This window comes from Micropterus dolomieu, linkage group LG09, assembly GCF_021292245.1.
Source record: "Micropterus dolomieu isolate WLL.071019.BEF.003 ecotype Adirondacks linkage group LG09, ASM2129224v1, whole genome shotgun sequence".
Classification (NCBI taxonomy): domain Eukaryota; kingdom Metazoa; phylum Chordata; class Actinopteri; order Centrarchiformes; family Centrarchidae; genus Micropterus; species Micropterus dolomieu.
Window position 1 is genome coordinate 29,223,645 of NC_060158.1, and position 24,830 is coordinate 29,248,474.

The 24,830-nt window shown below is 41.7% G+C and overlaps 2 protein-coding genes across 3 annotated transcripts in view; one reads left to right on the forward strand and one right to left on the reverse strand.

Annotated features, from left to right (window-relative positions):
* The window catches only part of LOC123976309 (ankyrin repeat and MYND domain-containing protein 2-like), an 817,726-nt gene that overhangs the window by 121,649 nt on the left and 671,247 nt on the right, over positions 1 to 24,830 (reverse strand). The gene's annotated exons all lie outside the window — the stretch shown is intronic.
* lg09h6orf136 (linkage group 09 C6orf136 homolog) lies at positions 7,947 to 24,006 on the forward strand. Of its 2 annotated transcripts, none has more exons than XM_046058367.1 (7): positions 7,947 to 8,227; positions 13,304 to 13,514; positions 14,145 to 14,825; positions 16,587 to 16,675; positions 16,763 to 16,963; positions 17,573 to 17,642; positions 20,420 to 24,006. In XM_046058367.1, the coding sequence occupies exons 2-7, from the start codon at positions 13,422 to 13,424 to the stop codon at positions 20,561 to 20,563; spliced, it is 1,278 nt and encodes a 425-aa protein (XP_045914323.1). In that variant the 5' UTR covers positions 7,947 to 8,227; positions 13,304 to 13,421; the 3' UTR covers positions 20,564 to 24,006. The 2 variants fall into 2 exon arrangements, with proteins under 2 accessions (XP_045914323.1, XP_045914322.1); XM_046058366.1 differs by having other exon boundaries at positions 7,947 to 8,102; positions 13,303 to 13,514.

The window sequence follows — 24,830 nt, forward strand, 5'->3', positions numbered from 1 at the left end:
CATACTTCTGGCAATACAATAACACATGTTCCACTGTTTCTTCCTCTCCACAATAATTTCCATTATTATGTTTTCTAATCATGTAGAGAGAACTATTTAGACCACTATGACCGTTTCTTAGACTTTTTACAACCCTCTCCTCTTCATCCTCCAGACACTTTACTCCATACTAATGGATTAACTTATCTTCCTTTACTTTCTTTTTTCTATTCATTCTGCCACAGCTTTTTGATTTGACTATTTCTGCTTCTTCATTTGCCTTCTCATTCCCATCAAGTCCAACATGGGCCAACACATACCTAAGTAAATGCATTTGGTAATTTCTGAATAGTGATTGTTGTATTTCAAACCATACATCCTCTCTACTCCTGAAGTTGAAACATTTTAAACCCATTAATGCTGCACACAAATCTGATGCAATTGCCACTCTCTCTGGATTGTGCTGCTCTACCCATTCCAAGGAAATCATAATGGCCATCGTCTCACATGGTGACCGCGATGATATATCTTGTTTTTAACAAGGAATATCATCGTGATAACCTGGGTGAAAAGAGAGGACAAGGAGAAACAAACAGGGGACAAACAAACAGGGTTAGAGATGCAGTGGTTTTCAGAAAGTATTCTTGTCGACAGGACTAAGCCTAAGTACTAGACTTAATAGATTAATTGAGAATGAGACCAACCCAGATAAGGGTAACACATACTGTATATGGTTATTAACAGTTGCGGTTCTAGACCATTTTTATTAAGGGGGCCAGGCTGGGGCCAGTTGTCTTGTCAGAGGGGCACATTCAATCCGGGACAAAAGAGACAAAGGCAATGTTCAACCTTTAAAAATGTCTTGTTTAGTATATAATATAATATTTTAGTATGTTTCAGCAACTTAGTTATTTCTTTCAGTAATCTTTTCAGAAACTTATTTTTATTAAATTACATTATACAAAAAAAACCTACCTGTTAACTTTAACTCAAGTTACAGGACTTTCTTTGATGCAACACTTCTTTGTAAAGTCAAAATTAAATCTCCCGCTAAGAAAAATGGGGATTCAAGAACATGAAGCTTTCTCAGGTCATCTGAAGGAAGTTTTAAAGTACAAAAAGATTGTTACAGCGCATGTGAAACTCAACCATGATGATAAGGAAAGGATATAGTTCACTCTTTATCGAATTCCATTCACTATACATGTAGTTTACATTTGTGTAGACGTAGGGGGGTCCAGGGTCTGTGTTACAGGGGCACTGGCCCTTGTTGCCCCCCCCCCCCCCCCCCCCCCCCCCCCAAAAAAAACCCCGCCACAGGTTATTAAAAAGAAGCAGCTTGTTTTATTTTTAACAACCCAGCCAAAGCTCTTTGTTGGCCTTTTCCTTGTTCCCAGCATGGCTCAATAGCACTTATTGCAGGATGGTTATTATGTCCTTGTAAATGAATCTAATATGTCATCATAATTTGATGTCTTCTTAACTCCAATGGGATTTGGAGCCCCACTACATATCCTTAAAGCTTTTGTTTGTATTACATCCAATTTTCTCTGTATTTTAGATCTATATATGTACATTCCATGTATCACAGTGACTGCTAGCAGGGTAGCAGGATAACAAAGGTTTGGGCCAAATAGCAGACATCAGAGGCAAAGCAGGTACAGTCCAGTGATTTATTTAAATGGAAAAACAGGGGCTTTTCTGAAAGGTGAAGCAGGGTGCAAGGGTGACTACCAGATAAGAAGTCCAACTTAAACACGTGTCATAACCAGGTAACCAGTCCAAGACAGGCCAACCATTCAAAAAGGATACAGGCAAAAATGCAAAATCCATGCAAGGTCCAAAGGCAACAAAGAATAAATCCAAACAAAGAACAGGTACAACATCGGAGAGAACACTAGGAAAAGGCTGGAACACTAGGATGGTAGATAACGATGAACCGGCAAGGAGTGAGGGGAACGGGCAAAGTAAAATACACCAGTGAGGAGCAGATAATGAGAGACAGGTGAAAACAATCACGGTGGGGTATACATTCACACAGGGGGGAAAACACAAGGGCAGGAAGTGGAGTGGTGTGAAATGAGAGGAAAGGTGATAAACAAAGAAAAACAGGAAACACAAAATGAAAGAATGACACGGAAAAAACATAATCCAGGGACAAGTGTCCAGGGATCTCCGGTGGAACTGGAGGTTGCTGCAGCTCAGCAGGAACAAGTACCGACAGAGAACAGGAACTGATGTCAGATTGGCCGCTGACCGAGAACCAGTCAAGACTAGTGGTAATTCGGTTGACCAAGGCAACTGAGTCCATGGGGGCACAGCTGAATCTCTAGGGGAGCCGGAGTCTCTGTCCCTAAAAACAAAAAAAGAAGAAGAAAAAAACAAAAATCTCCAACTATACAGACGGGCTTCTTGCTAGCAGGCCAGAGTGAAGGCTGTTGGCTAGCAGCCCGGATGCTAGTGTATCCGGCACCGAGTTGAAAGGCCAACATGATTGTTTTAAGATCTGCTTTCCCTTCATCCTTACTAATCCACTCATCTTCCTATTCATTCCCCAAACTTGGTTAATTGGAGTCACAAAACATTACCAGTACTTCCTTTTAGCTTCTTTAATAGTCTTTCAAACCACTACTTGAATTTGTGTTTATGAATATCTTAAAGGGGCTATATTAGGGTTGGGTGGCCAAAAATGTTATCACAATAAAAATATTTCATACCATTTAATATTGATAATTATCACGATATAAGTCAAATCATTATTTTTATTAAGTTTAAAGGCTGATTTTTGCTCCTAACTGAAAATTGATAAAACCAGATGGTTAATTATGTGGTTAAACTTTTCTTTATAGTCAGTAACAGTGGATCACTTCACAAATCTGAGGTGGAACATTCAAAACTATTATGATAAAATCTTTTTTCAACAAACATGATTAGTTAATCTTTTTTCAGGCCTCTTTTTCTCAACAAAATAAATATAGTTAATTGAAAAAAGTCCTAATTTGTCCATGATCCAAATGAATTAAACCAAATATTTATTGACCATATGTTGAACAATTATTATATTGTTATTGAGGAAAATCATATTGCGATAATTATCATTATTGTTTCATTGCCCAGCCCTAGACTATATGGAGAGTTTTTTCATGAAATCACTTATCAATAATTCACTTTTTTTTATTACCTATTTGTGAACAAGTTGTAACCTCACTTAAAAATGCCACACCACACACCAGACACCTGCTTTTACGGTCCCTTGAAACGGCCACTATTCTGTGTCCTATGAGAAGAAATTGTATTTTCTGCATGCGCGCTCCTGAGACTGTTGCAAATAAGTCCACTAAAAAAAACGAGTAGCTCCCAGCACAAAACAGACTCCAACACAAACTCCACGTAAGGATAAATACAACCATAGAGTTTTATGTGCTGGAGCACATCAGGCCAAACGAATCAGTTTGATAGATTTTTTGTGATGCTGTCTCCAGTGTATCAGACTCTGTTCTGTTTTGGCTCACTCATGAGTTTGAGCACGCACACACTCTTGGAAAGGTAATGGTTGGACACCGAAATGGCACAGCTGGAGGCTGCTGAAAACTACATATAGCCCCTTTGAAGGCCTTATTACATTTCTTTATTACCTGCCTCTCTCACATTTTCATTAAATGTTTCTACGTGTCTATGTAACTTGTCTCACTTATTGCCCTGAATTTAACCCACTGAGTGTTTCTATACCTTTCTGATATATCTTCTATGACCACCCTACATACACAACCTACTTTATATAAAGTGGGGTATGATCACTTCCAACAGTTGACACGATTCATTACCTCCCACAAACAAATACCTGCTGTGGTACTAATGTCAAGTCTGAACTTGACTTTAATTTAATTAACCCTTGTGATACTCCCAACATTTAAACACACAAATCCTGTGGAGTCTATCAAATCCTTCACTATCAAACCATTCCTGTAAGTCCTATCCCCTCCCCAAAGAGTACTATGGACATTAAAATCAGCACACCAAATGGCCCTTCTACTATTTAGTCCCTTCATTGCTTCCAGTGCTTTAAATTCCAACCTCTGACATGGATTATGGAAATTCACAACAACTAGACTACCATCCCCTAACCAAACTCCCAACAGCTACATAGTCCAAATCTTTCCCTTTTTTATATTGCACTATATGAAACACACATCTCTATCCCATCTTATGCATCCATATCCTTGAATCACAAATTCCAAATTAAATTTAAGCCCTAGCTCTTCAACACATATTATATCAGGTTTACATTCTAAACTCTCATGAAATCATTTAAATTCTACGAATTCGACAGCAGACAGCTTGCATTCCACTGAAGAACTCGTCAGCCAAAGAAACTTACTGCAGCAGATGAAAGACACATCATGCTTATTTCCCTTCACAATCAGAAGATGTCCAGCAGTGCCATCAGCTCAGAGCTGCAGAAAACAGTGGGACCCTGGAACACCATCTACTGTCCAGAGAAGTCTGGTCAGAAGTGGCCTTCATGGATAACTGGTGGGCAAACAACCTCAGACATGGAAACAAGGCCAAGCCACTCAATTATACAAGGAAACACTGAAAGTGGGGTGCAGGAAAATGGCAGTAGGTGCTCGGAAATATTTGGCTGCAGCAGAAGGCAGGTTGTTTGCTGAAGGGCTGGAGAGCGGGACAAGAACAAGTTTCTGCAGGCAACAGTGAAGCATAATGGAGGTTTCCTTACAAGTCTGCATTTCTGCAGACGGAGTTGGGGAGAATGGTCTCCTCAATGCTGAGAAGTACAGGCTTATTCATCATGCAATACCATCAGGGAGACATCTGATTGGCCCTGGCTCCTCCAGGCTACATGTTGAAGTGTCCTTGGGAAAGATACTGAACCCAGAATTGCCCCTGGCGGCTGTTCCACCAGTGTATGAATGTGTGTGAATGTTAGTTTCTGTTTGAGCACTTAGGCTCAGTGTATGAATGTGTGTGAATGGTGAATGCAGTTGTAGTGTAAAAGCGCTTTGAGTGGTCAAAAAGACTAGAAAGGCACTATACAAGTACGGAGCATTCAGTACTGTCTGAACAAATGAATTTTAACAAAGTGTTTTGCAAACATCTCTGCTTTCTCATCATCACTTACTGCTTTTGTTTCACCACTGTTTTAGACTGAGTTCGTATACTATCTTTTTATGCCATTAATTATTTTTATCATTCTCCAAACTATAAAAAATTCTGTCTCCCTTCCTAGAGAGCTAAATGTAGGTAGGTAGATTTTATTGTCACAATACGACAAGTTGTAGAGTGAAACTGAGTTCTCATTCATAGCATTCGTTTTGTAGCTTAACTGTACACAGATAAGAGCTGACATCTCAGTCGCTGGGCGCTAGCTGCCTTCGACATGCTTTGACTCTTCGATCTCACCAAAGACTGGAGCATTACCTGCCTAGCTGTTTCACAGTAAGGTCTTTTTCTAATGTGTTAGCACACCAGCTAATGTGACGTTCTTCTTAATTAGCACTCCAGCTAACGAAGATGGACTAATCCCCCTCACACCAGAGGAGATGGTGATCCAGGGGCTCGGCTCTGCCCCTGAACTGTGTGCTAGCGCTAGCTGGGGCTCACGGCTGGACCTAGCAGCGGTGGCCCCGCTTATGGAGGATGTGCTGGAGCTGGATTATGAGGATGATGACGAGGGCACCTCGGAGCTCCTCATATCTGAGGATGATGAGGATGAAATGTCCATCCCTTCCGCTCAGGCTGCCAAGCCCGATGCTGTGTCTGCCTCTGCGGGCGAGGACGGGAGTATGCCGGCTTCCCCCGCTCCGCATAGATATGCAGGACATGTGCACGCGCTGCAGCCAGACTAAATATTCCCTGGCCTGCGACAGAGACCACCAGATCCCGTTATGAGGGGAAGAAATTTCCCCCGGGCCAAGAGGGCGCTTCAATCCAGGGCGCTTCCTCCCTGGATTTTGAGGGCATGGAAAAGCTTGGCAAGCTCCGCATGCCCCTCATGGAGCCATTAGTCGCAGCCCACCTCCACCCCAGAACCTCCACACTGCCATCAAAAACGGACCGTTTCCAGTCCGCTATGACTGAGAGGGCTTACAAAGCGTCAGCTTTGAGTGGCAGAGCCCTGAACATCTCTTCCATGTTCACCGCGTACCAAGCGGAGTTGATGGAGGACATGGCCACCAAGCCTGACCCCGTGAGAACGGACATTTTCCTCCGTGTGCAGCACTGCTCAGTCCAAGCCACAGGTAAATCTATGGGAGTGATGGTTTTATAGGAAAGAGCGAGATGGCTCAACCTGACAAACCTGTCTGACAGAGAGAAGGAGGACATCTTGGACATGCCGATTGTCCCTGACGGGGTTTTTGGCACTGCTCTAGCCTCCATGCAGCAGAGATGTGAGACTAAGAAGAAGGATGAGATGAAGCTCTCCATCTCTGCCTTTCCCGGAAAGCTGAGGCCCACCCTCAGTTTAAAATCCTTGTGGCCAAAGCCCCAGCCCACCCCAGCTTCCCCTCCATGGCAGGAAGCGAGAGCAGGCTGGCCCAGGAAGGCTCCTACGCTGACGGTGGCTCCACCGGGACAGCCGGTCCAGACTGCCAGTCAGCAGGCCAGGAAGAAGAAGAGGGCAGTTTGACAGCCTCCCTCTCCCCACCAGTGATGCCGCTGGATGTTCCCCGTTCGCCAGCCCCACCTGTTCTGTTCCGGAATGAGATGCTGGGTTTTCCCGATTCCCCGCTGTGGTGTGCGCGTCTAGGTCAAGGGGAAGAGAGACTTTGTCCACGGAGGCAGCAGGTTCTGTCCTCCCTTTAAGTCGCATAAGCACACACCCTCACTCTTTATTAACAATAAAGCATGTTCCGCAGCTGCATCCAGGCCTAAGGTCAAGGGCACAGTCAAAAACAATGAACAGAAAAACAATAAGCGGTTTGGCAGCCTCACCGCTCCTGAGGAGAGCTACGGCTCCCTTCGGGACGTGGGACGCTGCCGACTCCGTCGGTGAACTAACACCTTGCGCTTGTGCAGTGTCGACCAGGTATCACGCTCGCGCCCCGCCGCTAGTTGGGCCCATAACGGCATTATTGACGGCACACAGTGGGGAAGACACACTTTTTTTTGCAACCTTTGCAAACTGCTGCTATACAACCATACCTCTGGCATTTCAAACAGTGAAGTGGGGATATACCATAGACTGTTTGGGCTATAAAAAGGGATATACCATGTACTGGGAAGGTCATGTATCCGATTTTAACCTTTTCTGGACTCCTGGAACTCAACAATTACAGACAAGCTACCAACCCAACCCATTGGTTGTTCTTAACATAGGTGTCATTTACACTGGGGACGCTGGGGACATGTCCCCACCACATTTTGAAATGGCTTATTTTGTCCCAATCACTTTTTTAAAGTTAAAAATGTTCAAAAAATAGTTTTTTGAAGAAATGTTAACTAACAAATGTAAATGCTTTGAGAAAGTTTTATTTCCACAATAAGAAAACATGCAATATTTGCACTGAAAATGCAATTTTCAATTCCTTTAACTATGTAAATATTGTACATATCCACCCTCCATATATTTATTTTATTTTATATTTTTACTCTGATATTTATATACTTCTATATACTACTACTATCTTTATTTACATTCCTTTTGCCCTTTCTTCAATGTGTGCAACTGTAACACAGAATTTCCCTTCGGGGATCAATAAAGTATTTCTGATTCTGATTATAGTTTTCCCTCATATAAAAACAGACATTTCCACCGTAAATTTGAGCAGAAAATGTCTCCAGAATGCAGGAAATTATGAGTTTAATGCTCAAAGTCTTCTGGGGGAGACACTCCCCGCATACATATTTCCGCATCAAATGTTTAATCTAAATAGTGCGAAAAATCTTCTTGTCTTGTTCTCATGCATCGTCACGTCTCATGACCAAAATGTATCATCATGCTCCTAATCTGAGCCCTACTTTCCTGTGCCTCTCACGTTGGTCGTTTTTGGTCCATGATGCAGTACCAGTATTTCCAACAGCAGTGAAAGCAGCATTACGACTGACTGCGTGAGGCGTGTTTGGCCGGCAGGACAAGGACACACGGCTGGAATGACATTTGTGTAAGTTAGCTAAGTAACGCTTACTAGCTTGTTGCTAGCGTTAACCTACCAACAACTGTACAAAACCTGACCTCGTGAACCACTGCATCTAGGCTGACTTCAGCGGGGTTTCGTCTGAAAAAGGTAACATTACAGGAACGTTTGCTAAGCCGGTGGCTAGCTCTACTGACTGATAGCTAAGTAGCCTAGCAAGCTAGCAGCTATCGTTGGCTGTCACGGTAGCTAACAGCATAGGTAATGTCAACGTTCATGTCCCGGCTGTTTGTACAGAAATGTAAAATGCAGTTTCCTATTTTACCTAAATGGCGATTGACGTTTCAAAAATGATCAAGCTAATGTGATAATAGTGGTGTTCCTTTTTATTTATTTTTTTTATAAATTTATTTAAAACTTCAATAATGAGAATGTTGTGTTCCCTGTTTTGTCACCAAAATCTTGATCATTATTGATGCACACTGTTATTATTCCACGAGTGTTGCCACACCTAGAAATTACCAGCATTATCTTATTATCGGGGCATATTTAGTAATCTGTTGCATTTCACACGTTATGTAAGGGCTGGTTTTAACGTTATTATTTGAATTATTGCTCACAATATGGGTGCTTTTAAACACGTTTATTTAGTCAAACGTAAACAACTGACATGCACTTCACAAGTTACCAAGTGATGTCGTCAAACAACTTTGCCTAAGTAGCTGTAACGTTATATCAACCAGAAGGTATTCAGTAAGAAGATGCTTACTCAACGATTACAGTTACTGTACAATCCCTTTCCACGCCTGTACATTACAGGTTGTAACGATAAAGTCCTGTAAAACATTTTGTATTATGTTCATGTCTGGTTAATTCAGTCTCAGCTGTCACCATGGAGTCTGATTATAAACATGTGGTCTGCTGCAGGTCATGTGCTCCTGGCAGAGTCGCTAGGCCTTTATGATTTCTCAGTTTGTACCTCCTCGACTCCTCGCTCTTTGTGTCTCCTCCTCAACTCCTCCAGTCGCATCTCGGGTGTGCAAGGAGGCAACAGACACTTATCGAAATGAGATGGCCTTGCCTCGCAAGCCATCATTTTAAAGCGCCGTCAGTTAAATATGACATGTTGCACAGCTGCAGCACAGCTCCATTGTTTTGTTTCAGCCTGCCGCTGTGATCTCTGTCAGAGGAGCAGACCGGCTTTTGGCACCAATACAGACAGGTCATATCTTCACTATCCAGAAACATGTCTGCCAACAGTGTGACATATAGAAGCATCTCAAGCCTGTGATGAACATTATAGCATCTTTTGAAAACAGAGATTACAGTAGCCTACACTGCCATGCATTACACAGAAATCCAGTAACTCTTTTACATGAAAGCGAGAGATCATGTCAGCCCTCAGCATGAGCACTATTATTACAACATGAAATACAACAGATCAGTGCTGAATACTTTGGTTGATATTACAGCTTAATAATGTGATTTCAGTACCTGTTTTGTTCGTTTTGTCATGGTTATAGCAGCTGAATTGATGTGATGCACGGATCGGCTCTGACATTATGTGAATATTCGTGTAAATATGCATAAATCATCCACCTGCTCCAACTAACTCATTATTTTCTCAATTTTAAGGACCGCACCCACATGGACATTTTACCCCACCTCTATCGGTCCCTAGAGTTTTCCAGATGATTTCTTAATTGTGTTGTATTAATGTATGAGTGTTTTCTTTAATAATTTACTTTAATGACTGGAGAAGCTGCTGTCAGCAATTTAAACGTTTCCACGCGTGCGGTGTCGGAGCAAATATCGTGGGACAAAACAAAACAAACTGCAGTAATTAACCTGACAGGACAGACAGGAAACTCTCCAGAAGAAACAAAAATAAACTGTTAGCTCCTGAATTAAATTGTAGACGCTCCGATGGATCTCAGGATTGATCAGGAGGATGGCTGCTTTACTCCAAATAGTTTCACTGTATGAACTTGGACAGTGTGCGTGACCTTTCGGATGTGTAGAAGAACACAGACTATAAATTAACATTAGATCCTGATGATCCTGTCAGCGTGTTGGGAGATTTAAATAAATCAGAACTGTCAGAACTGAAGAAGTCCTTTGGATGAGGGACGAAACGTCTTCCAGTATCTTCAACCAAGTCCAGTTGCCCTTGACTTTAACCTTTGTCAGACGACTACTACTACTTCTTCTTCGTACATATTCAACATAGTGACTAAAAACGCGCTCTGTAGAGCAGTTTGTCCATTTAGGCTACTGTAGAAACATGGCGGCGCATCATAGCGACTTCCATGTCAGAGGACCTGCGGTGTATTCTAAGATAATAAAAACATAACTGTTCATTATGTAAGGTCTTTATACACCACTGAAAACATAGTTATGGATCATATATTGCATTTCTGTCAACCTGATGTTCTCAAGCCTGAAGGAGTAGGTAGTAATGACATGCAGCTAAGTCATGTAATTAACATTACTTCCTAGAAATGTAGCGTAACGTTACACAGCAGCCAAAAAACCTACTCAGGGCTCCAGTAGCTTTTTCTACTGTAGCCCCACTGTAGCCCCTAACTGAATATTTTAGGTGCACAGGCAGAACATTTAGGGGTGCACACCTTTAATTGATCTGCAAAGCAATATTTCACATTTTCTCCATTTTAACTGTATTACTGATAAATGCTTTGGTGATTAATACAGAAACTACAATGTGCTGTTTTATTTTAGTTAAGTCCCATTTTATTTGAATGGTACAAATGCACATACTGGAAGTGGCGATGCCGTTTCATTTGTATATCTGTCTCAGCATATTTTATGTTTTAAGCTGCTGTTGTGCTTCATCAAAGTGTTTAAAGTGTGTCAGCTGCCTCAGCAGACTTGGTTTGTGGACTACATCTAGTGCAGTAGATAAAGTTCATGGTGTTGGTGTTTTTGCTAAATCTAAGCCATGTAAACAGCCAGCGGTAGACTGGCACAATTTGTCTCCATCCCAGGCCACCCTGTTCACAAACCACCAGACTGCTAATGTTGTAGACTAACACTATTTACTGATACAACAGGAACCAAACTAGGGAAAGGTTTGGCCACTATGTTCATCTGGGAAGAAAGTTACCCACATTACAAATACAAACATTTGGGACTGACCATTAAAGTAGCCTAAAGTTTTCAAAGGATGCTATTGCTATGGGTGAACCCTCAGAAACTCCCGAGAAATAGCCTACATCAATCATAGCACGAATGTACACGGCTAGAAACAAAACAATTAGATTACACTTATAAAAATAAGATTGAGAGATACAGAGGTTGCTCAAATGTTCAAATGTCTTCAAATCTTTATATTGAAGAATCACTCTTATCAAAAGTATCTGTGCACACACACACACACACACACACTCACACACCTTCACTGAACTTGCACATAAGCTACAACAATGAAAGTAAGTAGGCCTATAATGCCAATAAGTCCAAAAAGCTTACAGATATAAACTATTAATTACAGTGTCCAGAAAGAAAACAGCACAAAGATAAACACATCCATCTTTTCAATAATTTCTACTGTATACTTATTTTTTGTTCTCTAGCCTATAAAGCAAATACATTGTACTGATTCATCAGCACACAGTAGCCATTGCCATGGTTACTGCCCATAGAGTGGTGACTATGTGTTCACATGAGGACGCAGTGAGACCCTGCAGGTCCAAGACAGTACGCAGGACGAGCATCGCTCCTCGTCTGAAAAGGCTTTAGACACACACAGATGCTAAAACATGTGGCCTTCTGCGTGGAAGTTCTAACACGACTTATTGGCATTTGCTGACGCATACTAGGCAGAGAAACTGAGAGAGACACGGGCACAGTGGAATCGTGGATTCTCCTGCTTGCTATATTATTGCTGCAGCTGGTCAAGTTGAATTAACGGCAGGCCAGAACAGCCCTTAGGCCGTGGGAAATCTCCCGGTGCAGACTTGCTCACTTGTTGTTTTTATTTATAATATAAGTTATAAATATTACCATTTTCCATAGCGTTGTAAGCGTCTTTTTCACAGCACTTAAGCCAAACAAACTATACCGTTGAGCTATATCGAGCAGCATATGGAGGCTGTCCTGCAGAAGATCTGTAGGAAGAAATTATCCGTAATCAAGTTATGACTTATTTAAGAGGAGACAAATCACAGTACAAGTATTGCAACAACACGTGAATTGTGCCCATTAATAACTGCACAGAGGCCTACATTTGAACATTTCTATGTGCACGTTTGGTTTGATACATCAAATTCTTATTGATTACATTACATTTTCTTATTGAGTTGTCAAATATTGGTATGCTATAAGTATTCATTCACCATAGAATTGCACTTTCTGGTCACAAAATGTGCTTCAATTGTAAAACACAGAATTCATAAAAATCTAAACGGAAAACACAGAATTTGGGGAGAAATAAAAAAGATTTCATAGGGCCCTAACTAAACCACTTTGGCCCGATTGTAAGGGATGTGAGGGGCCTACACTATTTTTATATTTTTGGGGGGAGGGGCGGGGGTACAAAGTTCAGTCTCTCAACCCATTTGTTACGCCAAATTTAACTTAGTTATGACACAAATTACTTTAATTATAAAATATGTAAACAAAAACAAACTTTTCATTCCATGCTTTTTGAGGGCCGCCCCCCCATTAGGGCTCTGGTTAATCAGTCCCACTTTCTGCCCACTACGATGCCCCTGCCTGGGGAGATAATATAGCAATAGTAAATGGTCTTGTTTGAAAAGTTGGGACCATCAGCTATTTGGCATTTTTGCTTGATAAATGACATAATTCAATTCAAATTAGCTTTATTGGCATGAATGTAACAACAACATTCCCAAAGCATCATATATACAACATAAGAACAATCAACCCCATACAATTCATTAAACAAGTAATTAAAGCGTATGTGTGTTTGTGTTAAAAAAAAGAAAAATTTAAATTAAATAAATAAAACAAAAGCGTGTGTGTGTGTGTGTGTGTGTGTTTAAAAAAAATAAAATAAAACGGTAAGCATGTCTGTGTGTTATATACATAAATGATTAATCAGGTCACCATGAAACCAGTGATTTGATTGTTGGCAGGTGAATATTTTCAGCAGATTTGATTTCATACCATTTCCATCCACACCACTCCTGGTGGAAACCAAAGAGCTCAGTGTGCTAACTCTGCCCTCTGGTCTCTGTGGTCTCAGGTTTTTTGAGATAGAGAGACTGCTGCTGTTGCTGGGAATCGACCAGAGTCATAAGGTCCTGAGGAGACGCTCTGTGTGTTTGCGGTGTCCTGCTGCTGTGGGAGATGGTCAGCAGGTGAATGGCTGTGAGCAGAGGGGGCATCGCCTTCTGGGTGGGTTGTGTCCTCAGCCACGGCAGAAGGCAACCCATCAAAAAACTGATCTGGAATGAGGTAACCTGCTTGATCCTGAGATCCTCTCCTCCATTATATATCTTTGAGTTGTGTGTCAGACCACCTCAGGGGTTTGAAGGCCACTAGGCCAATGTCAACAAAAATAATATTTGGATTTTGGAAGATAAAATGGCAAATTTGACAACTTACTCGGTCCTGCACTGCATGATGGGAAATGTGGGCAATCGCTGCATCATACATTACAAACTGGAGCAGTGAGCCAGAGAGCAGCACATTGTGCTCCACCTCGATTGCAGAATTTATTTATTCTGTGCTGTTTTAAATTTTTAATGGGCATTGACCTCATGCTTACGTGCATATTGCCGAATAAAAAAAAATGACAGAAGGGTGCTTAATGCTGAACCAAACAGTCACTTCATGTGATTACATTCACAGAATGAAAACAAAGTGCATCATATGCTTATGGAGTTCTATTATTATCATTTAGAAATAAACACATCACTATTTTCAGATGAAACTGATATTTCTCTTCGTATCAGACTCTCGAATAGCTTCTATAAAAGCTAACAATAATATTTCTGAAAATGTCAGACTTGTAGTGGAATGTCAGTTTCAGTACAGTGTGTGGGCAAGTGTTGCATGTTAAAAGTCTTTTTTTTGTTCCTTCAGGCGGTCTACTGTCAGTGGATCTGTCAGACACGCCCCCTGAGCAGAGCATCATGGGCCCTGGCGCCGCCCAACAGTCTGAGATATCAGAACATTAAGCAGCCGGTGCTGTCCCACCCGTTTCACCATGCCAGCCAGCCTCAGAGAGGAGGTTACTGCGAGGAGGACTGGGAGGAGTCTGTCAGCGTGTGTGTGCTGGTGCGACAGGGTGAGTCAGACGGCCTCCACACCCTGCTGGAGATCCCTCTGTCCGCTCACAATAAACTAGGAGAGCTCCTCGTTCTGGGGACTCCCAACTCCTCTAAGTTGTCGTTCCCATGGACCACAGTGGAAGGCAGCAGAGAGGATGACATCAGCGTTGACAGCTTCGAGGGAAACGGCGTTCATGCTGTAAAAAGAGAACATGGCTGTTTCAGAAGCCTGTTTGAAGCAGAGAGGTGTCCGGCACCGTTCATGTACGGCTCTCACTTTTATTGTTTCCATTGCCCGGGCACAGAGCCGGTACCTGGCAGCGGGCTGAAATCTAGGCAGGATGTTGGACTTGACAGCAAGCCTGTGGAGCTGCCCCTGCTGTCTCCCACCTCACTGTGTAGCCATGCAGAAATAGCAGAGGGGGAGCGTACTGAAGGAGACAGTGAAAGGGAGGAGAAACTGGCCATAATGTATGAAAGACTGAGGATAGAGGTAAGAATGCACTGTGTCTGGATAAGTGAATCAAAGGTGCTCTGCCTGTGACTGGTCTGAAGTGAGGACTGGTCATTTCATAGATTTTTCCTGTGTGTGTGTGTGTGTGTGTGTGTGTGTGTGTGTGTTTTTAAAATGTGTGCAAGTAGGAAAATTGCATTGTATGACAACATTTAATAGGATTTAATAAAATATCATTTTTTAGACCGTGGCCCTAATACTCAATTGTAGGATTTTATTCATCAGTGTAATGACACTGACTGTCACACACAGTGCCTCCTGTAGGATTACTGAATGGTGACCAGACACAGATCTTACAAACAGAATCAGAGCCCATGCCATGGCTGTAGGGGGGAGAGCTGCAAACAGGTGAGAGGTTCATTTAAATGAGGCAGTACAGTGAGCTGTTGGTATTTTGGTTGAAATCGGGTCTTATTTATTATTATTAAAGTATAGATCTTGAGATGCATCATCTCATTTTCAATCTATTCCAACCTATCCTGTATTCTTATGCATTGTGCTGAGAAAAGACATCTCAGAACCACGTCTTGTTCTAGATCAAAGTCCCTCTGCTGCCACAACAAGAAAAAAATAAACACTAGCAGAAAATACACAGCAATAACAAAATGCTGAAAACTGTAAAACTGTTTAATTAAAACATTTACAATCAGTAGGTATATTAAATAAGCATCAAATGTTAAATGTGATTAAACAGCAGTGTTGGTAAAGCAGTCAACATCTACTTTCTACTGCTTCTTCTTTAGTTCATTGCAGCCACCAAGGCAGCAGGATATATTTGTGATTATTATTAATAATAATAATAAATATAGTTCTTGATAATTATGTGATTAAATCTGCATCCTTGGATTTAAATATTAAATATTCAAATAACACCAGGCTGCTAACAGAGCCCCCCCCAACACAGCAGTCTGGTGTGTTATAACTGCTTTCCAACTTTCTTTTAAGCAGGTGTTTTATATTTCCTTTCTTGAACTGTTGTTGTCGTGCTCCACTGTGCGTTCCTCAGTAGCTGTGGAGCTACTGTGTGATACCTCTGCTGTGACTATCTGACAGTGTATTTATTAATCATCACAGCCTCTGATCTATATTCCAGTACACCCAGCCCTTTAGCCCTTAGCACCTGTGCAGTTGGGCCAAGACCACTTTGCACTTGTCAGTGCACCATGCTGTGTTTCTTTAGGCCAGCTAAAGAGGGGAAAAGCATCACTTGTCTTTGTTATATGTTGGAGGTTTTGCCAAACTGTAAAAAGCTTCTATTTGTCTCCACTGAACCGCCTCACCTTTCTGCGGTTCCACTTTTTTTATTTTTGCTCACAAACTTTGAGTCTTTGAACAACTTGTATTAAAATTTTTTATGATCTGTTTTCCTTTACTGTGCCTTTTTTGTTGTTAATGTTGGCTAACCTTTCTGCCACACACAGGCTTCAAATCAAATTGAATTCAAATCACAGGCTGTGACTCAAATTAAAACACACTTGTTGTGAAGCACATACATGTGCTACTTGAGTGACAGAATAACTGCATATAGTGATATATAAGGCAACAATATGCAAAATACACTGCCATAAGAGCTAATTTAACACCTCTGATCACTATAAGCTGAGTAAAGTTTGAATTTATAGTCCAGCTCTTGTGTTGGATTGCTTTAGACTGTGGTTACACTCAGAACAGAACTGGGAGGTCATTATAAAGCTATACCACACTTTCAGGAATTAATCTTTGTTTGTGTTTCTCTTTCAGCTTCCAAGTTTCTTTATGAAAAGCCATGATTACACCATGTACTCAAATGATATGGAATTCATCAACGGCCTCATAAATACCAAGACCAGGTGAATCTGCTCATTCAGTTTACGCTCATGGTGATGCGTTATTACAGACACTTTCTGTGTGACCTGACTGCTGTGTGTGTTGGTTAGAGGCCGTGTGGTGTACCAGCTCACCCTCTCCCTGTGGCGCCTCCTGTGTCTGTGTTACTACGCCAAGGCTCGGCTGGAGGTGCTGAAGCTCACCAAGCACATGGAGGACGGGAGCATTAAGGCTCGCTGGAGGATCAAGGGCCTTCCCTTCTACTCTTTGCTGCTGCGCTTCTATCGCAAAGACAAATCTCACCTCTACAGGTAAAGCCTTCTTCACACTACACAATTTTAAGGCTGATTTGCCGGTCTGTGAGCTCGGTGACCGTCGAGCTGTGATCAGGGGTAAATCAATGACCGATCGGCGGTCGCCAGACATTATGTGTGAACTACTCAAGGACGCGTCGAAGCGGCTCCCTGACTCTTTATAATTGTCTTTATAATAACAAACAACAGCTGTGTGTATGTTCACGTCATTTCCCGTTTCACATTTCACGTGTGTTTTCTAGACCAGCGTCGGGTGACACTGCCGCTAACAGCTGGTGTAGTGTGTGACCCCCTGTCACCGATCAGTCATGTAGTGTGAACGCCACAGTGACTTCAAGACTCCTGTCACAAGACGGCAAATTGTGTAGTGTGAATAGCACGGCCATCGGCCTTAACACACAATACATCCAGACTGCTGGATCAGGTGCTGTTAAATAGTTTAGTCTGATAAGAGGATTTTAATTTTAAACCACTATTTTTAAACCGCAGTTAGTGCAGAAAGTAAGTAGCAGTATGCAGAATGTTACATAATGTTTGATTCTTAGTGTCGAACCTTTTGTCACAATGATTAATAACCTAACTTAATCCATATGTCATCTATTATAGGTCATATGATGCATTCTCTACTTTTTACATCGGACAGGACGGACTCATTCACTGTCATAAAGTTGAAAAGGTAAGCAGCTAACTGTCATATGCAGGGGGCTGGCTCTCATACAATACAATCACGATGCCAGCTCAATATTGTGATGTCTGTCAGATGGGTGAGGGCATTGTCTATCGGCTCAACCCTAACACATATTGCCTGTTTCAGAAAGTGTTTGCAATGACACAGCCGTCTCCAACACCAATGTTGGAAAAGGAGTTTCTGACACTGTCAGACAATCCAACAGGCCCTTTTAAATGTACCATGTGTAGGAATTGAGACTACTCTCCACCTGTCGATGTCATACTCCCAAAAATAGGGGGCAGCATATCACATATTGGGTCATAACTGCTGCTAAGTTAGCCGTCTGTTGTTGCACTTTAAAATTCATTGACCTGTATAAGACAATGTTCAAATTACTGTCAGTAGTTGACATGAATGTGTACATAGACAAAGAGATGTTAATGTGAAGGGCTAACATCTGACTTGGAATAGCTCTCATTTCCATGGGAAGAACATTTTTATGGAAATTAAGTTACTAATTTTCAGTGTTATATCAACCAGATGACCAGCTGGACAGCTGTTTTGTGCATCTCGGTGAGCTTCCTGTTTAACTCCTCGCAGCCTGCCAACCATCTTTTTAACTTCATCTCTTCTTCTAAAAGCACTGAAAAGTATCAGAAATAGGTAGAGATGCACAGGTCGATTGGCTGGTGACTGGAATCAGCTGGTTTTCAGATCGGCCATGATTGATGACTGAGGTGTTCAGTCTTGTGTTTTCAATCATTCACATTTACACACACATGCTGCACACTGTCACAAGCACACACAGGTGTGGAAGTCCTTCACTGTGAGTGAAGAAGGCACAATGCTCACCATTTATAATACCTGTAAGGCAACATAAGCTGTGTTTCCCCACACAGACTTTACTTGGCGGTCTCCAAAGTATATTTGGCAGAGAAACAGAGAGAGACATTATCTGTATTACGTTAGAAGATGCAGATGCAGTGGATATTTTACAACTAAGGAAGGTAAAGCAACAGAACACCTGCGCAGTGTAATCCCGTACCTCATTGCATCTGTAGAACTGTGAGAAATCGGGTTCTGCAACAGCACCTAGCCAGAGACTATTAATGCCCTTAACTCTTAAACCAATAATGTGCTGTCAGACACTATAAGGGTGTGTATACATTAGTATACAAAAATAAGACATTATTGTTCCAGTGGGAAATTTGTCTTGGACGTCACAGTATCTGCAATATAACATCACAGCAAAAGAGTAAAAAAGAAAAACAACATATTCATCCATCAATTATACATGCCCATCTACAAGAAGTGCACACAAAGTACAATATATAACGGTGATCAACAAGGACAGATACAACATACACATACAGTGGGTACGGAAAGTATTCAGACCCCTTTAAATTTTTCACTCTTTGTTTCATTGCAGCCATTTTCCAAAAATCAAAAAAGTTCATTTTATTTCTCAGTAATGTACACTCAGCACCCCATCTTGACAGAAAAAAACAGAAATGTAGAAATTTTTGCAAATTTATTAAAAAAGAAAAACTGAAATATCACATGGTCATAAGTGTTCTCAATAATTCTAAAGGTCAATGGCATAGAACCAATGGCAAGCACATTAAAGGATTTACTGCTCCTCCATCAGCTGTGATCACCTGGAGCCACTCGATAAAACAAGCCCCACTAAGTTCATTCTGCAGTGCTTAAAGAGGTGCGCTTACATGATTTTGCTGTGATTTAATCACAATAAACAAATCAAAAGGAAATAACTGCTGAAATAACTACGCCATGATGCAGATTTATTAAACACATGAATTCATGCTTTGTCACGTCTGCCCACAACAAGCAAACAAGTTATAAAAATGCTTGTTTCCTGAAGTTTGGACTGATCAAAGCTATGCTATGCAAACTTGTTTCATAGTAAATTACAACTGATAGCTGAAAATATGTAACAGACACATTTTCAGAACTTACTAGTTAGTCCAACTTCCTCACTTATTTTTCTCCAAGTGATGTCCTGTTGTGGCCGTCTGTATAAATATGAAGTAGTATCACAGAGCTCTGGGTGCCCACTGACGGCTACAATAATGACAGTGGAGATAGGAAACTCTGTGGCTCGCTGCCGCAGACAGCCTGAGAAGCCAGAGTAAAGATAAATCCACTTTTTTATCCCAAACGTTCCTCCTGCTGGGAAAGAGCAGAATTAGTCGGTGGCAAAAAGAAGCACTTTTTGTGGACGTAATCTTGGGGCACAGTCACCCCGAAAGAATACGTTGCAGCCATCCTCTACTAAACATCTCCACACCAAGATATGAGAATAGGTAAAAATAGGGCACAGGTTTAAAAATACTGAAATTACCTTTTAAAACCATTTTACCCAAGCTGCATCATTCTAAAACTTCAAAATTTGCTTTTGACCTTGAACATGTTTTTTAAATATATGATGAAGAAGTCTCACCAGAAAATGTACCAGTATGTTGGTTTTCTGACTGGTGCATTCATTTGTGTAGAGAGTGAACAGCACAGTTTAGCTAATCACCATCCTGGGGGTCACAGCTGGTTGGGGTACTGATATGAAATTGTTTTATGGCCTCTTGTGTACTCAGGTGGTCACTGGAGGCAGGGCTAAGTGGTCTGTACATGTATAATGCCTTTGTAGTTTTCTGCTACTATGTCACACTCACCCATTCAAACACATTGACTCGGCACAGCCTTCAGGAGCACCACTGTGTTGAAATGGCAGTAAAGTATTGAATCGGGAATCTTGCTCTCTGTTGCAGGTGATGCCGGCTGAGCCCCCTGTCCTGCCCAGAGTAACGTCTCTCCTGGCAGGGGCTCTGGTGGCGCTCGGGGTGCAGGAACATCGACCTGCCCTCAACCTGCTGCCCCTCCTCCTGTCTTCGCTACGACAGATCAGAAACTGACCCCAGGACGGTGATGAGAGGAATACTGGAATCACCGGTGTGTCTAAGGTCCATGTGACTCTGTAAAGTTGAATTCATTCTCAGCATTAAAATGGAGCTCTCTATCCTAAAATCTCTTAATGTTGCCCCTGAATTAAATACAAAGTCAAGACTTTACACTGCTTTTCCTTTTTCTAATTTTAGTTTAGCTATTTGAAATAATGAAAGTGTTTAACCTGAACACAGAATTGGGTTTTCAGGTCCAGGCGTCACATGCTGTCATCTCTGCCAGTCAGCCGCCAGCTGTTGTGTTTTTTTGTGTGTGCGTTTACTTAAATTTTTTTCTCCAGATTTTAAAACAGAAACTACTACGTAGACACCAGTCCTTATAAAAACTATTTGAAATTTGAGGATGTAAAACTGAAGACAACATTAAACTGAGCCACATTGCAGATGTTGCCTAACATCAGAACTGGGGCAGCCCTTGAAGATGCACGTTTATAATATAAATGTAATTATTTAAATATATATTTTTGTGGCATCAGAAAATGGTTTGAGTTCCAGGGCTGAGAAAGAGTAACGTTAACACTGTGCTACATTACAGAGAAATACAATAACGAGCCTTCACAATACATTTTAGAAGCGTACGCCGCAGCAAGCCGCCTGTTCACGACAGTGCTAACGGCAGTAATGATCCTGGCCGTGTCGGAATAACAAGGAGACTGAACCTTTGTTGCTCCTGTTTGGAGTCGCTGTAAATCACCTCTGTCATAATTTGTCTCCGTCGGTCTCCTGGGCTTTGTTCTCCTGCTGCAGCATCACGCATTTCAGACATACTTACCAACCTTGAGACCTCCAATATCGGGAGTGGGGGCGGGGAGCACCAGCTTTCTTCTGCATCACGTGCATGCTAGGAAACGACATTTGGGGCAGCTGTATTGTTGTCCAGGTGGAAACAGTAGAGAGAGAGCTGTTGAGGGCTTACCAGAAACAGGATGTGGCAATGGAAAGGACAAAAAGTTATGAAAGTTTTTCATAAATCAGGAAAAATATTGTGACCCCGGGAAGAAACTGGGAGAGGGCAATGAAAAATTGGAGTCTCCCAGTAAGAGTTCACAAGTATATATTTCAGATGGTGCTGCACCATGACGCATGCTTCCAAATGAGCAAATACCAATTTACACTTCCCCCTCCTTTAGTTCTTGATACAGTAATGGGAAGTTATTTTGGATAAGTCTACGAGACCTATTTGTGTAAACCACTGTTGCATGATGTTGTGTTTTTTTTGTTTTTTTTTTGGTTTTAGGTTCCGGTACGTTTTTGGTAGAGGAGGGAAAACAAGAAGCAATTTTTTTTCAATTATTTAGAAAAATGGAAACCTTTAACCGGAGCTCATTGGCCATAATTCTTACTGTAACAGTCGCACATGTCGCATCGTAAGACGCTGAATTCCCAAACAACTGCAGCTCGCGCCGGTTTCTACAGAGCAGACCTCAGATCTGCAGCAGTAAACACTCCTGTAGCATTAGTTCTTGCTTTGGCAGCATCTGAATCTGCAGTGAGAGGCTGAACACTGATCAACCATTCGAGTGATGCCCAACTTCAGCTGAACAGTGTTGGCATACCATTTTCTCTAACTAACCCATACAGTGGATCTAAATGTCACAGAGCGTCGTCCAGCTCTGGTCTTCTGGTCATTCGGTGGCAGCCACACTGCTTGAGCTTCACTAACCTGGCTAACCGGGCTAAGCTGACGAGAATGCTGTTAGACAATGGCTGGTGTGCTGGCAAAACATTCAGGGTAAAACTGGGAATAACTGTTCCAAGTGTGTGAATAGTAGACTGCAGGCTTACAGGCTCATTCAGTCGTCTTTTCATACTTGACAGTGAACTCTCTCCATCTCTTTATCTGCTAGGTGCAAATTGTGGCAGTTTTAGCCACATTTCCACCACCGGTCTGATGTCCCTCCCACCTGTAGGCTTTGCCAGCATCACTGTCACCATGCTGTGTTTTCTTGGGAGTGTTGATACAGTTTATTACTACAGAAATAGGAATACATGTGACAGAGGGCCTGGAGAGGAGCTGCGTCCATTGTTGGGTTCTTGGTTAGTTACCTTTTAGATGAAGGTAGTGAATGAGCAGTTGATAGTTGATGTTAAAACAGCAGGACCACACTGTGACACAGAAGCAGCCAGTCTGTCACTAATATAAGTGAAACAAGCTCTAACTGGTTGCTGCTCAGTCACTGCAAGTGACTCAATTGCCAATAAATGCGTTTTCACTTCTTTGGTTTTAGTTTTAGTAAAATGTAATACTTGTGAGGTTGAGGAGTAGTGGAGAGGTCCCAGTTCAGCAACATTTGAGTAAACTAAAGACACAAAACAACATCAGAGTTTAAAGGATAAAGCTGATGCTATTCTGTAATTGTGTTATCTGCAAATCCCATGTGCTCACACACAACACTTGTTAGTAGATATATTCACTGTTGGCTCTGTTCCTGTTTGGCTCTGCACAGAGGATATGTTGACAAGAAGAAAGATATGGACTTTTGTCAGACTTATGCTTTAACCATCAGCCACCCACAGGATGTTAGTGTAGAACTATCACACACCGTTAGCTCAGACTATAAAAAGTGACATTATGAGTATGTAGTATTTATAATGAAAGGTTAGATTCTACTCCAAAAAGTGTGTGTGTGTGTGTATATATACACAATATATAATCACGACCATATAACTGAGACCTTAAAAATACAGAGATGCAAACCCAAAAGCTTTTAGTAATGTAAATAACACTGAAAATCTGGATCAGCATGTTAGCAGGGTCGCTGTGTAGCCTTCTTTGTTTGATCAAATTTGGGCAAAATAGTTTGTTTGACTTTGCGGTTAATGGGTAAAGTGATCTGTTTAACAGGCAGTCAGAGAGTAGCTCAGTAGCTGGGGACCACAAAGACCATGTGCTTGGTGAAATGCTGAAACAAGCTAATTGATTATTTTACTGCCAACCAAAACTTGAAAATGAAACAATGGCTGCTTAGCTGGCACTGACTTAGTATGAATATGGGGGTCATAGACTATACAGGATGCTGAATGCCCTTAACTGTCCTTTAGCAGAGACCTGACCTGTACTAAATGTGACGTTGACGTAATGCATCCGTTTGTCATTAATGCTGCAGTAAATGCAAAGGAATCTGTGTATGCAAGCAGTTTCTATTCAACTTTTAATTTGGTTGAAGTCGTACCTAAATCAGTAGCCGTAAGTACTCAGCTTGATAATATTTAGTGCTTCTTAATACCAGACAATAAAGCATGCTGTAACTGTAGCTGTGGTTCTCTGGTGTCACATCTGTATGAACCATGACTCGGCAGGTTCTGTGTAGCTTCATTTCCACATGTACTGCTGCAATAACTCCTGTGTGAATCCTGGTTGTGTGAATAAAATAAAGTTTAAAGATTAAAAATGATCAGCGTGTGTTATTTGTCATTTTTTGATGGTGATGTCAGTCTGTGCGTGTGCAGAATATCACAACAACTACTGACCAGATTGACATTCCATTGCCGTGGTTATTCATGGTCCCAGAGGATGAAGCATGTGTGGTGGCTGTCTTTGTGATTCTCCACTCACATACAAGAAATATTAGATGCTCAGATCTGCCTGCAAAGTTACAGATCACATTCATGCTCCCCAGAGGATGTGCCCTTTCCCTTCCTTTTTTGGAATCTGCATATTCTTTCTTGCACATACTGTCAACTCACATAACATGTCCACAGATTACCAAAAATGCTGCTGAGCACATTCCTGCTCCCAGGCTGATAAATTGATTTTGGTGATAATTTTTCCTTGGTTGTACAGGGTAAATCAGCTGTGTCTGCACAGGGTGTTTTATTTAAAATTTTAACCGGACCCTCGGTGCCATTTCTATCTCTGACTTCCTGTCAGAGTGGCTTCCTTCAAAGACTCGTAGTCACAGCAGAGCAGAGAGCTGCTTCTGAAAATCGCTGCGGAATCACAGCTGGAACACGACCCAACCTTGCCAACCCCTAATAAACTTTTTCAACGGTGCTGGTTAAATTTACACACCGTGGGTACGAGTCGCTCAAGCCTGATTGACAGGTCGCCATGGTAACGCCTTGTCAATCACAGATAATCCTACCCTGAAGCATACTCTGCTTTATGGTCTATTTTCCTTTAAATGGGACCATAATTTACTAAATGAACATCATGTTGTATGTTGTTGGAAACCTCTTAATGTTACTCAAATCCTGAGTCTTTGTAAACAAACAGTTG